General features: G+C 47.7%; 1 protein-coding gene across 4 annotated transcripts in view; it reads right to left on the bottom strand.

Moving 5' to 3' along the window:
- The window catches only part of LOC123745939 (polyamine-transporting ATPase 13A3), a 193,840-nt gene that overhangs the window by 61,302 nt on the left and 111,972 nt on the right, over nt 1-20,566 (bottom strand). For all 4 annotated transcript variants that reach the window (XM_069314070.1, XM_069314068.1, XM_069314071.1 and 1 more), the window contains exon 15: nt 15,471-15,612. In XM_069314070.1, the coding sequence (XP_069170171.1) occupies nt 15,471-15,612 (142 nt within the window). The remainder of the gene's footprint in view (nt 1-15,470; nt 15,613-20,566) is intronic.

The raw sequence follows: 20,566 nt of genomic DNA, 5'->3' as shown, positions 1-20,566 counted from the left end.
TGAGCAAACGAGCATAAGTCATCACGTCGCTGTCTGCCCAACGTTCCCCGCTATGCCCCGTGCCGGCAATCCACCCTGCAGTTCTGTGGCTGATGTGAACTGGCAGGGTCGTGCACCTCTGGGTCCTGTGTTTCCAGTTCTGTGCCTTGTGGTGTGATGCTGTCTCATTGGTGGTGTAACGTATGAGTAAGTAACGATCGCGGTGCAGCAAGTTGTAGCAGATGAACATGCAGAGATAATCGCGGTGAAAATCATAGCTGTCGTGAGGTTGCAGGCAGCGTTCCATGACAGGTGGCAGCGGTCCACAGCATGCAGTAGCAGAGGTCCAGTGAGAGTCCATGTTGTAGTTCGTCGTGGCTGGGTATCGTCGAAACTCTCTGATGTCACCAATGTAACGTACTTTTATGTTACGTTGTTGAGTAGATTAGATACATAGTGTTTAGTGGGTTTCATATTTATTTAGTAGTCTTGGATACAGCAGTGTCGTAGACGTTGACGCGGAGCTTAGAGCAGAGCAGAGAGGCCAGAGTCACGGAGCTCTATGTGGGAGAGCATGGCGGCTTGATGGGGAATCGTAAGTGTCTAAACTTGATGGGGAGCGAGAGCGGTGTAGCTCGATAAGGTCCTAGTCTGCTGTCTTCTCTGTGTCGAAGCTGTAGTGTCTTGGGGTCAATTAGAACTGCATACGCCAAGTGCTACATTCTTGACTGTGGAAATTTGTACTGTTGGTTATTCACTTCAAGCTTGCTTATATTTGGTGACTATACCTCAGCTTCCTCCAACTCGATGAAAAGAGTGTTACCTGTAATTAGGGAAAGGATTTGAGTAGTCATAAGTAGTGCTAATTAATTTGTCATTAAGGAAATGAGAGAGTGGAGCAAGTATAAGGTTTACTCGCAACAGTGGTGTGAGAGCCAGAAGTTATTTCGCAAGTACTCGGGCTGCCTGCGTCTATAGGGTCCCCTTCCCTAGGTGATCTGTAAGTACTGCCCTTGAGGCTTGGGGCCACCTTCCACAAATGCAAGGTCTTTTGCTGCTCAGTGAATGACCGCCCTTAGAGTCAGCTGGGGTGTTTCTTGCACTTCTGCTTGCCTCTCGGCAGGGGGTAGTTTCATTACTGGTTGGGATGCAGGGTACTGTGCAGCTAGTTTTAACCTCTCATAGCAGCCGGCTCTGTCCCGCCTGGATATGTTGTCCTTGTGCGTTTTTTTTATTTTTTTTTTGTTTTCCTGCCTGGTAGGGAGCTCTAGTCTGCCCCTTGGTTTTGGTCACACTCATTTATATCTTGGTGGTCCTCCACTAGGCCCCAGTGAGTGCATATGTCCCGGGTGTTCAGCTGTAGCAGTTTGTTTGGTAACTTTGGGAGCTGATTAATAGTGCCCTCCCAGCATGGGCTTCCCTTAGCAAGATTATGCAACTATGAGCCCCTGGGAAACCCCGCGGGGGTGCTTTGGTTCGATGGATGCGACTCCTGGGTCCCCTCTCGCTTCGTGTGAGTTTGAAGGTTGCTCACTCCCCTTGTCTCAGGGTGACAATCACCAAGTGTGCCTCCGTCATGCTGCCTGTTGAGTCGGAGACACCTTCGACCCGGAGTCCTGCGAGTTTTGTTCCTTGTTTATATTTCAATACACCCAGTCCACTGATAGTGTTATTCGAGTGCAGGCAGCTTCGGCGTTGCATGCTCGGTTTAGGTTGCTGCAACGCGCTAGGTTAGTTGATACCTGAAGACTGCTTCATTTTGATTATAGGGACTCAAACTTGGGGGTGGAGGGTATTATAGTCGCTTCGACTTTGGTTCAGTCCGTTCCCCCTTGTCCTTCCCCTTCTGTTGTTCGTCCTGGTTCTTCTCCCCCTCCCCCTGCTTCCGGCTCCGAAGCATCTAAGGGTTTCGGGGTCGGGGCCGGGGTCTAGCTGGTGTTGAGACTAGCAGTTTTGGGGATGCCCCTTCCAGGGTGCTGATGGAGGTTTTCGAGCATGTTCCGCCAGCCGGAGCTTCTGGGTCTGACAAGTGGGCCCCCCTTCGTTCCTGCTTTATCGGCTGCTCCTACCTTTTCTTTTGAGGTAGGGGATTTGGAGGATGGCTCGACGCCGGGTCCTCATGGGGAGGTTCCCAGAGCAAGGGAGGGGCTGACATGGAGAGCCCTTGAAGCCCGTTGGACCCTGCTTGGATTTTTGTACCCTCTGAGCGGTGCTTGCAGTTACAGGAAGTGGGGTTTTCTTTTCCTCCCTCCTCGTACGAGTTGGATTTGGTGTTAGTCCCTCTCCTGGTTCGGTTCCGTAATCCCTTGAGTTCTTCACTCCCGTCCTTCTGGAGGTTTTCAGCCTCCTGCATTCCGCCTCATGTGGTGTGGGAGGCCATTGTGCTTTACCGCCTGCGCGACCCGGATTACGTCTCCATAATGAATCCTTCTTCCTTCGTGTTTGGATCATCGTTTCCTTATTGGATACATTATGAGGTTCCAGAGTCATCCTGCCTTGGGGACTGCCCCTTTTTCTCGTTGGAGGCTTGGCATATGTTCTGTCTGTTCCACGCGGTGGTCTCATACGAGGCTCATACGGTGGTCCAGGTTTTCCTGGGGAGCGACGTTGAGTACCTTTATGCGTGCTTGTTCGCCCCTACCCTTCCTTGGTATGTCGACATTGTGCAGCTTTATGTGCAGGTTCCCACCCTCTCTTGCCTGCACTGGTCGCTGAGGACTTGCACGCTCGTGGCCTGTTGGCGTCGGTCTTGCGGTTCTTTTCCCTTCTTCAGCCATCCTCAGACTGGCTTGAGGAGGACGTGGCTGTGCTTGGGGCAGATCCTGGATCTAGTGCATTGGTCCCGGTGGTGCGTGCATCGTCTGCTATTTTAAAGCTTTGAAGGGAAACCAGCTGATCCTGTGGGATGCGGTGTCACTGTTTTTTGCTTTCCGTGCTTGCTACCTCCAAGGAATCTGCTTGGGCCCTGGCTCTTAGGTTTTCGTCACCTTTTTGTCCATTGCTGTTTGCAGAGTCTGCCGTGGTGCAGTATCAGCAGGCAGCTTCCAGTTTTTGTTCCATGTCGGACTTTTTGGTTCTCTGGGGGGCCTTTGTGGGGTCTTACCAGAAGGGTCATGCCAGGGATCGGGGTTCCTCCCGTCTTGGTAGGCCAGTGGTGCGAGTTTCGGAGCCGGCACAGCCTTCGGAACCGTCTTCATCTGGTCGGTGCAGTGATCGTTCTTCGTGGAGGTCGCGTTCACGTAAGGGGCGTCGGCTCATTTGCAGTTCGTCCCATTGACATCTGGGGAGGAGTCTCGCTCTGTTTGCTCACACCTGGTCCCATGATTTGTGGGCCTTTCGGGTCGTTTTGAGCAGCCTCCTATGGTGTTGGGTGGTCCCATCCTTCTTCAGGGGGTTTGGGGTTGGTGGAGCAGGCCACTTCTCTTGCGCTCTGTTGAGTCATTTCAGAGTGGGTTCGCTAGGGCGTGGTCGAAATGACCCCGTCCCTCAGGTGGGTTTCCCCTCCTGTTTCCGGTTCCGAAACGAGACTGAGCAGTCCTCCAATTCATTCTGGACTTGTCCCGTCTGAACCCCGCGGGTTTATTGCCCCTCCTTTCGAATGACTACTCTGTCCCAGGTCCGTCTTCTGTTGGAACCGGGTGCTTGGACTGTATCCCTGGACATCCAGGACTCGTATTAGCACGTCCCAATTCATCCAAGGTTCAGGGACTGGCTCGGTTTTGTTGTAGAGCGTCAGGCTTTCCACGTTCATTGCCTTCCATTTGCCTTGAATCTGGCACCTCGCGTGTTCACACGCCTTACCCGGGTCGTTGTGGCCTGTCTGCATCTCTTAGGGGGTTCAGGTTCTGGCGTACCTCAACGACTGGCTGGTATGGGCTCCCAGCCAGTCCGCTTTTCTGCTCACTAGAGTTTTGGTTCTTTCCCAGCTCTCCGGGTTTGGGTTCCTTGAGAAATGGAAGAATTATTATCAGGGGAAAGCACGAAGCCATTACGACTATATAGTACATCTAAGATGTCAAAAAGTCCAATTTGGTTCCCTCTCAAGTTTGATCTAGGCTGCGGGATTCTCGGACTGCTTCCTTGTCTCACCCTTCAGAGTCTCTGTGTAATGACCCACATGGTAATATCTCGCCTTTTATCTATCTCGACCGCGCACTCCGCTACTACCACTGAGCTAACCGTGCAATCTCCGCTCTTTCTATGGTAATAACAGATGCTATCGATCATGTAAGATGTTAACACTCGGGCCGTCATACGAAGACGTAAACCAGTAAACAGAAGAGAGAGAGAGAGAGAGAGAGAGAGAGAGAGAGAGAGAGAGAGAGAGAGAGAGAGAGGAAAAGTGAGACAGAGCGAGAACGAGAGCAAGGTAGGGAGAACGAGAACGCGTGAGGGCGAGGGAGAGTGAGACACTAGTGAGGGAGAGTGAGACAGGAAGATAGAGATAATCGTAGTCACCGCCTATCGTATGAGTTACCGAGTGACGCTGCCACCACCCTGAGTTACCGGACAGGGGACCGGAGTGAGAGTCGTAGGTCTTGCAGATGGAATAACCTACCAGGACAGGTGTAGGGGACAACTGAACGGTACAAGGATCCTGGCCTGACACTCGAATAATCCTGACCACTTGGGAACTATAGGGTACACAAGAATAAGGCGGGACACACCCAATACTAACAACTCAACACGGAAGACGAACGGGGGGAGGAGTACGGGATAATTAAGAACACTAGGTCACTGGGGCAAGGGGGACGGTAGGCCCAATATCACTACGACAAGGAACCATTAATACACATTTAATAACCCTTAATATATGACTTTATTGAATTAATTAAATAAGACACTCCCTAACTATATTCCCTACTAGAGGCCAATGGTACTGAATGAGGTGCTTTAGTATAAGAGAGCCGTACTTACTCGTATGTTGTTCCACCGTTTCCGGGAGATGATGTTCCTTCCCCGAGTCCACACACACCTTCCTACTGGGCTGCGCCCACTCAACTGACTCTCCCCTGATCTGTTGCTCCTCAGCTGAACATGAGGGTTCTACCTTTGATGTTTAGGGGTTAATCCCTGAAGATTTTCATGACGGCATCAACTCTGACCTCTTTGTGATTCGATGACCGTTGACCTGACTCTATGGCTAACTTGAACAGAGGTGTAACTTTTACATTGTCTGCCGCCGCCTGTCTGGCGCCTGTGGGTTGTTCATCCTCCACGTGGCCTGTTCATGCTGTTATGATGTTCATGTACTATGTACTGCTCTCTTGTTACATATCCCCCAATGTCCCGGTTTAAGAAAAACCGTGGGCGAGGAACTCGAACATGGCTTTTCTTATCCCAGACCACAAAGGAACTAGCACATGCCTCGAAAAAAAGCTACCCTATCTAAATATATACATCTCAACCTGGTCTTCAAATATACCCTTAATTATGAAATTTACTGGGCCTAGTTTCTTAATAACTCTATAAGGGCCTCGCCATCTAGCTGCTAACTTCCTACTCTGATTGGCGGGCGCTGACTCATTCAACCGCATCACTAGGCTTCCCTCTTTCACTCTTAATGGTTGTATCTGCTTATCATAATAATGGGCATACCGTGTCCTTGCTTTCTTTGATGCTTCAGCTGCTATCCTCCATGCATTCATCATCTTGGTGAGGATTTCTGAAGGATAATCCTCTCCATAACTAATAGTATGTCTGTTAAGCAGACCTGACGCAAAATTACACGAGTGTCCAGTAAACAGCAAGAGTGGTTGAGTATTTATTGACTGGTGCACTGCGGTGTTTAGTGCAAACTGAACAAAGGGCAACTGTTCATCCCAAGTGGCCGGGTCATTCTCTGCTAAAATGGCAAGCATATCCTTCACCGTTCTATTAGTTCGTTTCACCATGCCGTTCGTCTGGGGATGGTATGCTGTTGTTAGCGCTGTTGTTGTCTCTAAGAGTTTACATACTTCCTGAAATAAGCTACCAATAAACTCCTGTCCCCTGTCAGATACTAGAACTTTAGGCGGACCGAACACAGTAACAACCCTAGCTAAAAATGCATCTGCCACTGTTTGGGGGTCTTTCCTGGGAAGGGCTACTAGAGTGGTATACCTGGACAGATGGTCCACTAGAACTAGCGCATATCTGTTGCCTGAATTGCTACTATGTAAATCAATTAAATCAGCCCCCACCCGATCCAAGGGTTCTGCTATCTCTGAGAATTCCTGGAGTGGGGCTTGTACTTTAGGAGTACCTTTGCGTCGTTGACAGTTCCCACATGACCTGACGTACTTAATTACATGTGATAATAACCCTGGGAAATAAAATAATGACTTGGCCTTTGTGTAAGTTTTGTGCACTCCCGGGTGACCTGCAATCTTTGACGCATGCGCAAGTTTTAACGCTGAAGGCTTTAATGCGTCAGGGATAACTAGCTGAAACAACGCCCTGTCTTTCTGGGCATTTACATGATACAACACTCCTTCTTTGAGTGCAAAGTCATTTAAAGAGGTACTTTGTTTTCTCGAAGGATATTTCCCACCTTCCAGATGTTCAATAATTTCCTTCCATCGCTGTTCCTTCATCTGAAGTTCTCTCATTTTATCGCTCGCAATCGTTTCAATGTTTACATTCATATTGATGGTGGCAATGTTCCTACTTAACGCATCAGGAACAACATGAGATGGACCAGGCTTATACAATATCTGAAACGAGTGTGCTGACAGTTCGTGACCCCACCTTGTCATTCTCGGGCAACGTGTCTTTTTCTTAAAAATGTGGGTCAATGCTCGATGATCAGTATAAATTATGAAGTGACGCTGAAACAAATAAGGCTCAAAATACCTTACACTCTCTACTACAGCTAAAGCTTCCTTGTCAGTGGCTGAGTACCTTACTTCCGGTCCTTTCACTTTCCTACTAAAGTAAGCCACCGGGTACGGGTTGTTCTCCGAGTCACGCTGAATTAAACAGCCACCTATGGCAATGCCGCTTGCATCAGTGTGGACTTCCCAATCTTTCTCAAAGTTAGGAATTGCTAAAACTGGAGTAGTACTCAATTGTGATTTTAACTTCTCAAAAGCCTCCTCATGCTCTCGGGTCCATACAAACTTAACATTTTTCTTAGTGAGATTCGTCAGTGAAGCTGACGTTCTCGCAAAACCTTCTATGTGTCGACGGAAATACCCAGCTGCACCCAGAAATCTTCTCACGTCCTTTGCTGTCTTTGGTGTTGGCATTTCAGCAATAGCGCGACAAGAGTCCGGATCAGGGCGTATTCCATCTGTGCTTACCTGAAAACCCAGAAATTTGAATTTCTGAGCCGCCAGGGTACACTTTTGGGCGTTCAATTTGAACCCCGCCTTGTTCAACAGCGACAAGGTCTCTGTCAAATCATGGAGGTGTTCATCAAAAGTTCTAGAGTACACTACAACATCATCAAGGTACGCCAATGAGTGCCTACCAGGAACAGGGCTTAGAATATAATTTATCGCCCTCTGAAAAGATGAAGGAGCTGTTTTTAATCCAAATGGCATACGCTTGAAATGGTAAGTCCTAACACCATCCGAAAATGCTGTTTTTTCTCTGTCTTGCTTTGCAACTGGTATGGCCCAATACGCTGACTTTGCGTCAAGTGTCGAGAAGTACTTAGCTGTGCCAAACTGGTCTATGATTTCTTGAATGAGAGGCAGAGGATAAGCGTCCGCTGTTATCACTTCGTTCACTTTGCGGTAATCTACACAGAACCTGTAACTACCATCAGGTTTGCGTACTAGCACTACTGGGGAAAGCCACGGTGATGTGCTTTCTTCTATAACGCCCTGTCTCACCATCTTTCTACACTCATCTCTAATAAGTTGTTTCGCCTGCTCTGGGAGTCTCCATTGACGTGTTTGGACCGGAGGATTATCACCTGTTGGAATGGTGTGTTCGACTTGAGGCAGGTAGCCTATTTCCTCATCCTCGGTCGCAAATAACCTAGGAAATTTACGGAGGACTTCCCGTACCTGTTTACGTTCAGCAGGTGACATATGAGTCAAATCTAGAGCAGTTATTAATTTGTCCACCATTTCCTTATCTTGAGGAGATAACGGGGTTTCTTTACCGATCTTACTGTGTGACTCCTCGTCTCTTACGTTCAATGCGCTACATTGCGCTGTTACAGTCGATGTTTGTGTGGTATCTGACTATTATTTCTGTTAAATTTACCACAATTCCTTGTGTCAGACTATCGCCTACCCTAAAGCGATAAGGTTTGTGAGAGAGGTTGACCACTGGTATTATCGCACCTTTGTCATGTTCAGATACCAGAGTATATGGTATCATCAACTTATCAATTCTGCCAGCTACCTGAAGGGTACTTCCGGGTTGAATGTTTCTTCCTACGGCGACTTTAATAAACTTAAATGACCGTGGTGGACATACTTGTCTGTGTACAGCATGTAGTCTACATGTTTTCTTGTCAGGGTCTTGAAGAGACTTGAACAATTGTTTAGGAAGGTTTACATAATTAGGTGCTCGTTGAATTGAAGCAATCATGGGAGGGTGATCAATTAACTTTACTGGGAAAGACACAGATCCCAACTGTAGCCTACTGTGTCTTGCTCCCTTCTCCGATGTCAAAGAATATGTAAATCGTTTCAAAAAATCCATACCTAACAATATATCACCAGGGAATGTTACATTATCCACCACAGTACACTCATGAATACAAGGTTTATCTTTTTCAATGTTAAAAGTTAAAATACATTTTCCCAGAACGTCAAAGTGTTGACCATTGACAGCTGTTAATTGTGCACCCCCTTCCTTAAGGCGCACCTGACTGAAGGTCCTAAATGAGTCCATCTTAATGATGGTTACCTGACTACCAGTGTCCAAGAATGCAGTCAACCTCTTCCCGCACACCCTCACTTCAAAAGTGGGCCGCCCTTCCTCCTTGGGGGCCTTATCTCATAATTCCTCCTTACTATTGGGGCAATCCTCTCGTTTGTGGCCGCGTCCGCCACAACTCCAACACCTGGGGTCATAAGTGTAGTACCAGTGAGGAGGCAGACCTGCTCTATGGTGCCCTCCCCTCTGGTTGCTGTGAGAGTTACCTACACTCTCCTTAACACGATGCGAATTGTTCGTATCTACCGCTTGGACATAAGAGGATTGTCTGGTGTCAGTTGTATACTTACACTACCCCTGAATATTCTGTAAGTCCGTAGCGTACTCTATTAAACTGTAGTAATCCATCGTTACACTTGCAGCTGAAACGTGAGCTTCAAGTGTCCCGGGGATTGACATACACAACAGTTGTTTAGCCTTCTGACTAATTCTCAGGTCATCGTATCCTAATTCATGCCTCAAGTCACGCACTCTACGCAATATGCCAGCTCCAAAGTCCTTGAGAGTTTCGTTTGGGCCTCGTTTTAAACTAGCTAAATACCTATTAGCTGTTTCCTCTGTTATTTTCTCTTTATATCGTCTCTTAATTGCTGACACAAACTCTGGCCATGTTTGCAAATATTGAAACTCTTGGTCCTGCATTATTGAACCATTAGGGTCTATACACGCTCCCGCTGCTAAATTAATTTTCACCCAGTCATCCTGGGCAGCTGACAAACCTGAACCTACTTGCCCTAGCCAGTCGTCTATTTTCCGGTTACGTTCCACTATATTTGTTGGTAACTCTTTGCAAATTAGTTTGGGTAACACTGGTCTAGGCAATGAGAATTATGAAAATGGGGGCTGACGCATACCATGAGACGCAGGGGGCATGGAGTGTAGATGTTGGCAATGGTTAGGGAAGGGTTGGTAATGGGGAGGGAAGGGTTGGTGTAAGGTAGGGTTATAGTGATGGTCAGGTGGGGGGGAGGGTTGGGTAGGGTGATGGTGTGAGGCAGGGGATTCTAGGGGTTGGTTCTGGGCAAGACATGGGATGGTAGGGGAGGGTTTGGTCGTATGACCAAGGTTGGGATTGCGAGGGGGGAGAGGTGGGGTGGTATTGGTGGGGACAGTCACCTGACCGGACCCCTGGGTGGACCCCTGGGTAGGCGTATGTACGCGCCCTGCCGGAAGGTTCACATATAGGGGTTCAGAGAGGCGCTTCCTAATTTCTGAGGATGGGTAAGGTGGGAGAGGGGGTGGTTGGGGCAGGGTATGTGGGGAAGGTGCAGGCCGCCGCGCCCCTGGGGTGTTGGGTTGGGGGGTCGGTCTGCGGGGAAGTGGGGGAGGGGTGATGTCATTAGGCTGCTGAGTATCAGGGGTGGACAAAGGACGGCTACCCAGCATGTGACCTGATGTGACCCCATCACCTGCACCTTGTGGATCGTCACCTGACTCCTGAACCGTGCTTTCCACTTGGATAGCCTGTCTCGGTCTCAACATTTCAACTTCCACTACATCTGAGGAATTATACAATGTCATGGCTAAGTCCCTACGTGCGGCCTCAGCCTGATCCTCTGAAAACTGTACTGCTAGAAGGTTCCGTTGGCTAAGCCCTCCCTGACTCCTTAAAGTCCTATCTGAACTCATGATGCCAATAAACTACGTCCGAACGAATAGTTCACCGGACTAGCGCTGACCCAAAAATGTTGAAAAAAATAAAAAAAAAAAATCTTTGGAACTAACAATGATTCACTGAGAACAAGACAAAAACTCACAACGTTGTTATAAACAGCCCCTTTTACTTAACAAGGATGGTAATTTCAATTTCACTTCTAAACCAAAAAAAAAACTACTTAGTTTTCAATCTGCCTGCTCTTATGACAGATAATAATCGATATTACTTTCACCGCGTTGAGACAATTTCTCCTACGCGATACCACTACACAATTTCCCACGCACTATTCATTAACAATAATTCACTGATAGAAACTATTTGTACTTCCTATCGAGAAACTGTAATTACTGCTCGTATGAGCTTAACTCTTACTCCTTAAACCTACAGCCACATCACGTGACCCAGAGTGTTTCCCTAGCTTCTTCGCCGGTCAACAACTCAAAACTTTTGCCACTCCTGTGACCAGACTTCAAACGCCAGGCGTCCCTAGACGTGAGTCAACTGACACACTAGTCCACACTAGCATGCTGTACAATACCAGTACACCTCAGATTATCGCGTTCAATTGGAGTAAATCAGTCAATCGCGATAATTTGAACAGAACCACCGCTTAAAACTACTTAATAGCTACACCGAATGGCACAAGACGCGTGAGACTGAACACTGTAAAACAATGTTCACCACCGCTAAGCCACCATTGTAATGACCCACATGGTAATATCTCGCCTTTTATCTATCTCGACCGCGCACTCCGCTACTACCACTGGAGCTAACCGTGCAATCTCCGCTCTTTCTATGGTAATAACAGATGCTATTGATCATGTAAGATGTTAACACTCGGGCCGTCATACGAAGACGTAAACCAGTAAACAGGAGAGAGAGAGAGAGAGAGAGAGAGAAAGAGAGAGAGAGAGAGAGAGAGAGAGAGAGAGAGAGAGAGAGAGAGAGGAGAGAGAGAGGAAAAGTGAGGCAGAGCGAGAGCAAGGGAGGGAGAACGAGAACGCGTGAGGGCGAGGGAGAGTGAGACAGAGTGAGGGAGAGAGAGACAGGAAGATAGAGATAATCGTAGTCACCGCCTATCGTATGAGTTACCGAGTGATGCTGCCACCACCCTGAGTTACCGGACAGGGGACCGGAGTGAGAGTCGTAGGTCTTGCAGATTGAATAACCTACCAGGACAGGTGTAGGGGACAATTGAACGGTACAAGGATCCTTGTGGGAACCGACCTGTGAGATTTATATTTATTTAATTTATATGAATTTATATTTACGTTAATTTATATACTTCGATAGCAATTTGTATAATGATAAATGGACTGTATTTCTGCAATAATCTCATAATCTCACAAATCGATCCTCTACACATTAGGGGGGTTTATTAAATTAATATATATGCAGCCAATCAAACTACAGTAATAGACTACATACATTGAAGAGGTTCCTTATCTTATAGTACAGCAGGTTAGTCCACCAGGTATAACTAGGGTGTAGACACCAAATTATCCTCTTTGAGGTAGCTTCCATCACCCAGTAACTGGTGCACAAAATCTTGCTTACTCGTCTTGACCTGTCAAAAGGGCCCTAACTGTGAAGCCAGATACCTATATATGACAAGCTATATCAGAGAAAATACTGTACATGGAACATTGAAGACCTGGCTTAATTACCTTTAGTTTGAGGCTTCCACGTGCTCTAACCGGTTCACCCTATATAATGACATTAATGGCCATAAATGAAAGATATTGGGTTTCGGAAAGAACACTTAACTTGATTTGTTGACAGTGTGTTGAAAATGTTACACCTTTGGTTTCCATAACACTACGTCCAAGTAAAATTAACAGGAGCCGTATTTGCTCCTGCGAGCCTCTGGTCTAGTATAAACAATGGCTGCCCTCCTCCCTCACTCTGATGCCTAGCTTACATTGTCCAGATTTCAGAAAGTGATAGAAGGGTCACATTTACTCTACTTTAATATTGATAATTAAGTTAATTTATATAAGATGTTTTTATGATGGTAAAGTCCAAAGACTAATGTATTTAAGAATAATTCCCAGCATAATAGGTGGTGATTTATAATAGTATGTGGTGATGATATCCCGTTTTCTATAGACGGTAATTCCACTACAAGTTACGTTTTCTATGGGTAACTTGTTGGTAATACAGCTATTATCTGTATGATTATTAAATGGTGTCGGATTTTCCGACAATCCTGGCCTGACACTCGAATAATCCTGACCACTTGGGAACTATAGGGTACACAAGAATAAGGCGGGACACACCCAATACTAACAACTCAACACGGAAGACGAACGGGGGGAGGAGTACGGGATAATTAAGAACACTAAGTCACTGGGGCAAGCTGGGGGGACGGTAGGCCCAATATCACTACGACAAGGAACCATGAACACACATTTAATAACCCTTAATATATGACTTTATTGAATTAATTAAATAAGACACTCCCTAACTATATTCCCTACTAGAGGCCAAGGGTACTGAATGAGGTGCTTTAGTACAAGAGAGCCGTACTTACTCGTATGTTGTTCCACCGTTTCCGGGAGATGATGTTCCTTCCCCGAGTCCACACACAACTTCCTACTGGGCTGCGCCCACTCAACTGACTCTCCCCTGATCTGTTGCTCCTCAGCTGAACATGAGGGTTCTACCTTTGATGTTTAGGGGTTAATCCCTGAAGATTTTCATGACGGCATCAACTCTGACCTCTTTGTGATTCGATGACCGTTGACCTGACTCTATGGCTAACTTGTACAGAGGTGTAACTTTTACATTGTCTGCCGCCGCCTGTCTGGCGCCTGTGGGTTGTTCATCCTCCACGTGGCCTGTTCATGCTGTTATGATGTTCATGTACTATGTACTGCTCTCTTGTTACATCTGCTTCAGCTGCAGTCCCAACTTCGCCTGTTTCTGGGGGGCTCCCGGGTCATGAGTCAGTTGCTCCAGGGTTTGTGCAGGAGCCTGAACTTTGCCATGATGGTCTACCCGCCAGGTCGAGTTTGGCCTCGTGGGCTATTCTGGTTCCTTCGGGGACGTCCCTTCCACTTCTCTCGCAATCAGCCTCCAGTGCTTTGCATCGGCTGCTGTGTCGCTGGCTTCCTCTTTAGGTTTTTTGGGGGTTCAGAGCCTTCCCTGCAAACACACAACATAACTGTCCCTATTTTCCGCATGTTACATCTTGTAATAAAGTTGATATATCTTGTTATAACTTTTTATGATGTATTAGAATGTTGTTACAACTTGTTATACTGGTTGTTAAAATTGGTTAGGAGGTGTTAAAACTTGTTCGAACATTGTAACAACGTCGTAGTTTTGTTGTGTGTTTGGCAGGTTGTCACCTATCCAAGTCCTTGTTCGATGTGTTCACGGACACGTTGTCTCTTGGATGGGACTTTATGATCCGTGCTCACCAGGCTGGCCGGGGCGGTGTGTTTCATCCTTCTGTCGGGCCCACAGCACGGTGCGGGAATTTGCGGCGGTGCACGTGCACTTCCGAGGGTTCAAGTCGCTCGTGGATCGACGATCCAGCTCCATTCGGACTACTCCCTGGTGGTTCATTGCCTGAACTGAGGGGGTTCGATGCGGTCATTGGCTCTTTGGAGCTGGTCACTTAGGGTGGCTTGTCTGCCGAGTTCTTGAGGTTTGGTTCTTCTGGCCGTTCACGTTCGGTATGTGTCCAACGTCCTGGCGGACGGCTTCTCTCTATTCAGTCCCCTGTAAATGGAATGGACGGTCGATGCCGACTCATTCGGTTAATGGCTCTGGCAGACATACGAGCTTGTCATTGTTCCTGGGCCTAGTCGGGCCTGTGTTGCATTGGGTCGGCGGTTGCAGCCAGTTGTCTCAACTTCGCGTTGAGGAGTGAGGGCCGACCACCTCCTGGGTAAGTCCCACTTGTTTTGTCTTTGGGTAAGTAACTCCGGGGAGCCGAAGGGTTTCACCCAGAAAACCAGCATTGAATGTAATGAAACGCAATTTTCTGGGCGAGACCCGAAGGATTTCCGGAACTTCAGGGTGGATAGTTCGACGCGGGGGTCTGGGGATCATTCTTTCTCCTCCTCGGGAGTGGGAAAGGGGGGGAGGAGGGATGCGCAGATATCGGCACGGCGACATGGTGATGTCATGTTCGTTTTCCTTTGGGGAGTTTTGTATACTAGTTTGGCTTTCAGTAGCAATATTTTAACCAGAATAGGGGTTTGTTTTGGGGCGCTTAACTTTCTGGGTTCCTAACCCGGTCAAAGGCAGACAGAGTGCTTCCAACAACACGGGGGTTTCTATAGGCCATTGCTCCTCGTGCCCCTCTGAGAGTCCAGGTTCTGGCTCGTGGTCCCCGGTAGGCCTAGAACTCCATGTGCATTGACTGATGCCAGGGTCTAATACATTCATATCAGCCCTGTTAGCTTCAGGGAGCCTCCGGGTCTCACCCAGAAAATATGGTTTCATTATATTCAACGCTGGTTATGTTGATAGATGGAATTACTGGCGTTGATTTCACTTTGCCTTATATCTACAAGATTTTGTTGAAGTTCTTGGTGTACTACTGCTCAGACACCTAGTGTGAACTATCTAAATATATAACTTCGGACTGTATTGTATTACCATTTCTTAATATCATCCCATTTCCATAATACTAATCTTACATACAGAAGTCATTACCTATATTTAAACAACTAGTGCCTGCATACATGGTAGCTATAATATATTGATGACTTACTATTACTTCAAGATTGACTGTCGAATTAAATTAATTTAATTAATTTAATTCTAAATGACAGTCACTGCAAATTATCAGTGTATACTTGAAATAATTTTCTCACGTTTGAACTTGTCCGAAACGCTATGAGGGCTTTGTGGTTCTTTGAGATCAATCTATTTATACTTAATTTTCATAAAAAATCCACTATACTTGTAAATATTAAACAAATCACCAGCAGCCGACCTGTGACCATTACAGTGGTGATCTTCGCCTTGTGTAGGGTTGCCAGGACAGGCGCCGTCTGCACCTTGAGTTTATTCTGCAGCAATACTAGACCCAGGAACACTGAATCCTCTTCCAACTTCTCCCGTGGAGACGCCTCCACCTGGTGCCAGATCATTACTTGTTATACAGATTATATATACAGTACTAATACAAAATTTATTATTTAATAGCTCAGTCAATTTAGATATGCTTATACAATCCAAAAAACTAGCGATAAATGTAATGAAACGCCATTTTCTGGGCTTCACCTACCTTGAGACCCCAAGGCTCCCCAGAGCTAACCGGGCTAATATCAATGTATTAGACCCTAGCATCAGTCAATGCATATGGAGTTCTAGTTCTACTGGGGACCACGAGCCAGAACCTGGCCCCCCCTCAGAGAGGTACGAAGAGCACTGGCTGAGTCTGGCCCTAGCTTCGGTAAGGGGCGGACGTGTTGCATCGGCGCTCCAGCAGTTTGGTGTTGTTTGCCCGTTTCGGCTTGTTGGGGGCGGGTGTGTCTCTGCTCGCCTGTGCTGACGTGGCGTTACGATGGGGGTCCCTCTACCCCCAGTCGTCCGGGCTCAGTCTGTGGGACTAGAGTTCTCTGTGCGGGCTGGTTACCCGGAGATTGCCCTGGCTTGTGAAATGCTCTCTGTCCCTGTGTTTGCGATTTATGGGGTCGAGTTGGTAACGGCCCGTAGGGCAATTGTGAAGTTTGCAGAGGAGGTGGCGTATCGCGATTTTCTCCGGCGATACGAGGGGCGGACACTGCCCCTGCCGGATGGTGCGGGCACTGTCACCCTCTCGGATAGAAGTGGTGCACTTACTTACATCAGTGTGCATGGGGCTCCCTTGGAGTTTCCAGAGGCTCTGCTACGGCGGTATTTTGGCCAGTTTGACGCAGTTGTTAGTGTGAGAGTGAACGTGGTGTCTTCTAGTCCTCTTAAGGGTGTGAGGTCTAACATTCGCACCCTGGGCATGAGACTCCGGGCGGATATTCCGTCCTCTGTGCGCCTTATGGGGTACAACGTTCGGGTGTTTTACGCCCGTCAGCCGCGGACGTGTTATCGTTGTGGTCTTTTGGGCCATCAGGCTGCTGACTGTTCTGCGCCTGCTGTTGCACCAGTGAATCTCTTCAGTGAGGAGGATTTTCCGCCCCTTCCTGTGGGGGATGATTCGGTGGGTATGGACGTCTCTTCGGCTGAGGAGGTGCCCTCTGTAGCAGCTGTTGCTCCGCCTGTTGCGCCCCCTGTTGCCGCATCTCCTCCGGAGGTTGGGTCCTCGCCGAGTGCTCCAGCTGGTGTCCCTGAGCCTCTTCCGCCTGCCGTTTGCTCAGACCCCTCGTCTTTCAGTTCTTCCTCTGCTGTGTCTGTCCCGGTCCTTGCGCCCTCGCCGTCTGTTCCGGCTGTGCTGGGAGCTGAGGTGGTTCCGGCATTCCCTCCTGTGCCTGGCCTGGTGCCCCGTGTGGTTGAGGAGGCTGCCGTGCTGCGGCGTGCGTCGGTTCGCTCGGTTGGTGCTGCGCGGGTCGCTGAGTCTGCCTCCGGGTCTGATGATGTGCGGCCCGAGCCTAAGCGTTCCCGGCGTTCTTCTGCGTGGGCTGATGTTGGCGAATTCGACGAGTGTCGTCCTTCCGTTGACGGTGGAGTGGCTCCGGATGTGGTGCACACTACGGTGGTGGCGGAGGTACACTTGCCTGAGGATGCCGGTGCCGGCGTTTCGGCCTCAACCTCTGGTCCGGTGTCCGTGGGTCCTGCTTCAGGTGCGTTGCCTGCGTCGGATGGCTCCGGTTCTTCGTGGGCGGTGGTTCCCCCTGCTGTAGTTGGTGGTGAGCGGGGTGGTCTGGTAGTGATGTTGAGAAAGGATGCTTGCTCTGGATGTTCTGTGGCCCCTTCCTCGTTACCCGTTTCCTCGGCAGCAGTCTTGCCGCCTCTTCTGTTTCCTGCAGTCCCTTCCGTGTCTCCTGCGGTATCCGTGGAAGTGCTATCGTCTCAGCGTCCGGCGCCTGCTCCGATGACGAAGGCGTGGCAGGCTCGGTGACCCTCGTCCGCTTCTCCGGTGTCATCTGCTTCCTCGAAGGGCGTGGTTGGCGCTCCCCAGCCTCGTTATGCGACTTGCGTCAGTGACCTTAGGCATTGGCCGATGCCACCAGATATAGATGTTCCTGAGTTTATGATACCCGCTCGAGCGCGGGGGGGTCGAAAACCCTACCGACCTTGAAGATCTAGTCTGGGAAGCTTACAAGGCGAAATATCCTCATGATCTTTTCCCGGAGAAGTACATTTCTCTCGAGGTTCCTCGCAAGTGATTTCTGTGTATTTTGTGTTGCCTGGTTGTGGGGTGTGTATGTGAGTGGGTGGGGTGGGTATTGTTTCCCGGTTCCTGCGTGCTCCGGTTTGTATTGTGGGTTTTCTTGTATGGCTCGTGGGGGGGTGTGCGGTTCCTGTGCGTTTGTGTGTTCGGTTGTGGATGTCGTGTGCGCTTGTTTGTCATCTTGTGTGCCCTTCAGGCTGTTGGCGTGTGCTCTTTGTTATGTGTGCATTATGTGTGTGAGGTGTTAGCAGACTTGTTTTGTATGTTTCTCGCCTCTCTGTTTCCCTTATGTTTGTATTACGCTGTGTTTATATTTGTGTTATGTTTGTATATGCATTTTTTGTTTTGTGGTCAGCCCTTCTGGCTGGTCTTCTCTTGATTTGTTCCTTTGTCATTGTTCATGTGTGTGCTTTGTACTTTTGTTCTGTTATATTTGTTCTGTTTTTATTGTACATTATACGCATGCTTGCATGTAAAAAAAAAAAAAAAAAAAAAAAAAAAAGAGAGCACTGGCCTATATAAACCCCCATGTGGTTGGAAACATTCTACGTCTGCCATCGACCGGGTCGGGCACCCAAAAATGTAAGCCCCAAAACAAACCCACATTCTGGTTAAAATATTGCTACTGAAAGCCGAACTAGTGGACAGAACTCCCCAAATGAAAACGAGCAAACGAGCATGACATCACCACGTCGCTGTCTTCGCACCCCCCCCCCCCTCCCCACCGTCCCCGGGCAGGGCGACTCCCAGATCCTTGCACCAGCTATCTACCCTGAAGTTCTGAGGCTGGATGTAAAAAAACACAATAAAACTGCCGACCGGAGGGAGGGAGCGATGCCGAGGAGCTTCCAGCTAGGTCTCATCCAGAAAATGGTGTTTCATTACATTCATAAAGCTGAACCCTAGGGATGCGTACACTCACGGGGTGCCAAGTGGAGGACCACCAAGATATAAATGGTGTGACCTAACCAAAGGGAAGACCCTCTACCAGGCAGGAAAACAAAAACAAAAGAAAAACCCTGCAAGAGGACAACGTACCCAGACGAAACAGAGTCGGCCGCAATGAGAGGTGAGAACTAGCTGCACTAGAAATACACTGCTGCAAGAAACACTCCAGCTGACCCCAAGGGCGGTCAATCACCGAGTAGCAAAAGACCTTGCAAAGGTAGATCCCAAGATGACTTGTGGAAGGTGGCCCCAAGCCCCAAGGTCAGTACTTGTAGGGCATGTAGGAAAGGGAACTCTAGGGGCATGCAGCCCGAGTACTTGTTAAATAACTCCTGGCTCAAGCACCACCAATAAAACAGCACCACACCACAAGGCACAAAACTGGAAGCGCAGGAGCCAGAGGTGCACAACGCCTCTGGCTCCAGTTCACATCAGCCACAGAAGTGCAGGGTGGATAGCCGGCGCGGGGGTCTGGGATTCGCCAATCCCCCTCCCGGGGAAGGGGGTGGTGCTGACAGCGGCGCGGTGACTTCATGCTCGTTTGCTCGTTTTCATTTGGGGAGTTCTGTCCACCAGTTCGGCTTTCAGTAGCAATATTTTAACCAGAATAGGGGTTTGTTTTGGGACGCTTACATTTCTGGGTGCCTGCCACGGTCGATGGCAGACAGACTTCTTCCAACCACACGGGAATTTCTATAGGCCATTGCTCCTCGTGCCTCTCTGAGGGGTCCAGGTTCTAGCTCGTGGTCCCTGGTAGGCCTAGAACTCCATGCGCATTGAGTGATGACAGGGGTCTAATACATTAATATTTATTTATTTATTTATATACAAGAAGGCACATTGGGTTTATGAGTTTATAGGGTATTGGAGTTTTACATTCTTATGCAGGCGTTGAGTCACAATAACGTGGCTGAAGTATGTGCTGAAGTATGAAGTTAATGTGTGGTCTGGTCAACATATTTTACATTCTGGTATAGTCACTAGCACGCATAGCGTTACGGGCAGATACTGAAGTTAACAGATAATTTTAAGAAGGTAACATCTAGCACAATTTAAAAAAAATATAGGTACATTACTAGGAAAGTATAAAAACATTGTAAGAAAGTATAAAAACATTGTAAGAAAGTATAAAAACATTGTAAGAAAGTATAAAAATTCATTGTAAGAAAGTATAAAAAATAAATTGTATAAGAAATTTGACAGGATTAGTAGGTACATTAAAGTAAATTTAATGATTATCCACAGGTATATTGTATCATAATTTGAGGGTTATTGTAAGGTATAATGCAGTAAACTATGTGTTCAGTATAACATGATGTAAGATAACAGCAATGATTACAATGGTAAAGTTGTATGGCTTAGGTACATATATTGGGGGACTAGATACAGTGCGAGTTTCAAGCACTAAGTAGAATACTATGAAGATAAAATTTGGTACTTTTGATTTTATTTATAAATAAGGCAAACGTTTGACACCTTTTCAATTCGTTAGGGAGAGTGTTTCATAGTCCAGGTCCCTTTATTTGCATTGATGTTTACACAGATTAAGTTTGATTCTGGGGATTTCAAAGAGATATTTATTTCTGGTGTGGTGATTATGTGTTCTATTACATTTGTCCAGAAAGAGTTTCAGAACAAGGTTTGCACTTAAGAACAGGGTTTTATAAATGTAATTAACACACAAGAATGTGTGGAGTGAGTTTATGTTTAGCATGTTTAGGGACTTAAACAAGGGCTGAGTGTTGTCTGAAAGCAGAGTTTGTTATTGTTACCTCATGGCAGATTTTTGCTGGGTGATGATGGGCTTGAGAAAG

The sequence above is a fragment of the Procambarus clarkii genome, chromosome 78 (assembly GCF_040958095.1).
Source record: "Procambarus clarkii isolate CNS0578487 chromosome 78, FALCON_Pclarkii_2.0, whole genome shotgun sequence".
NCBI lineage: Eukaryota > Metazoa > Arthropoda > Malacostraca > Decapoda > Cambaridae > Procambarus > Procambarus clarkii.
This window is presented reverse-complemented; position numbering and strand designations above follow the sequence as displayed.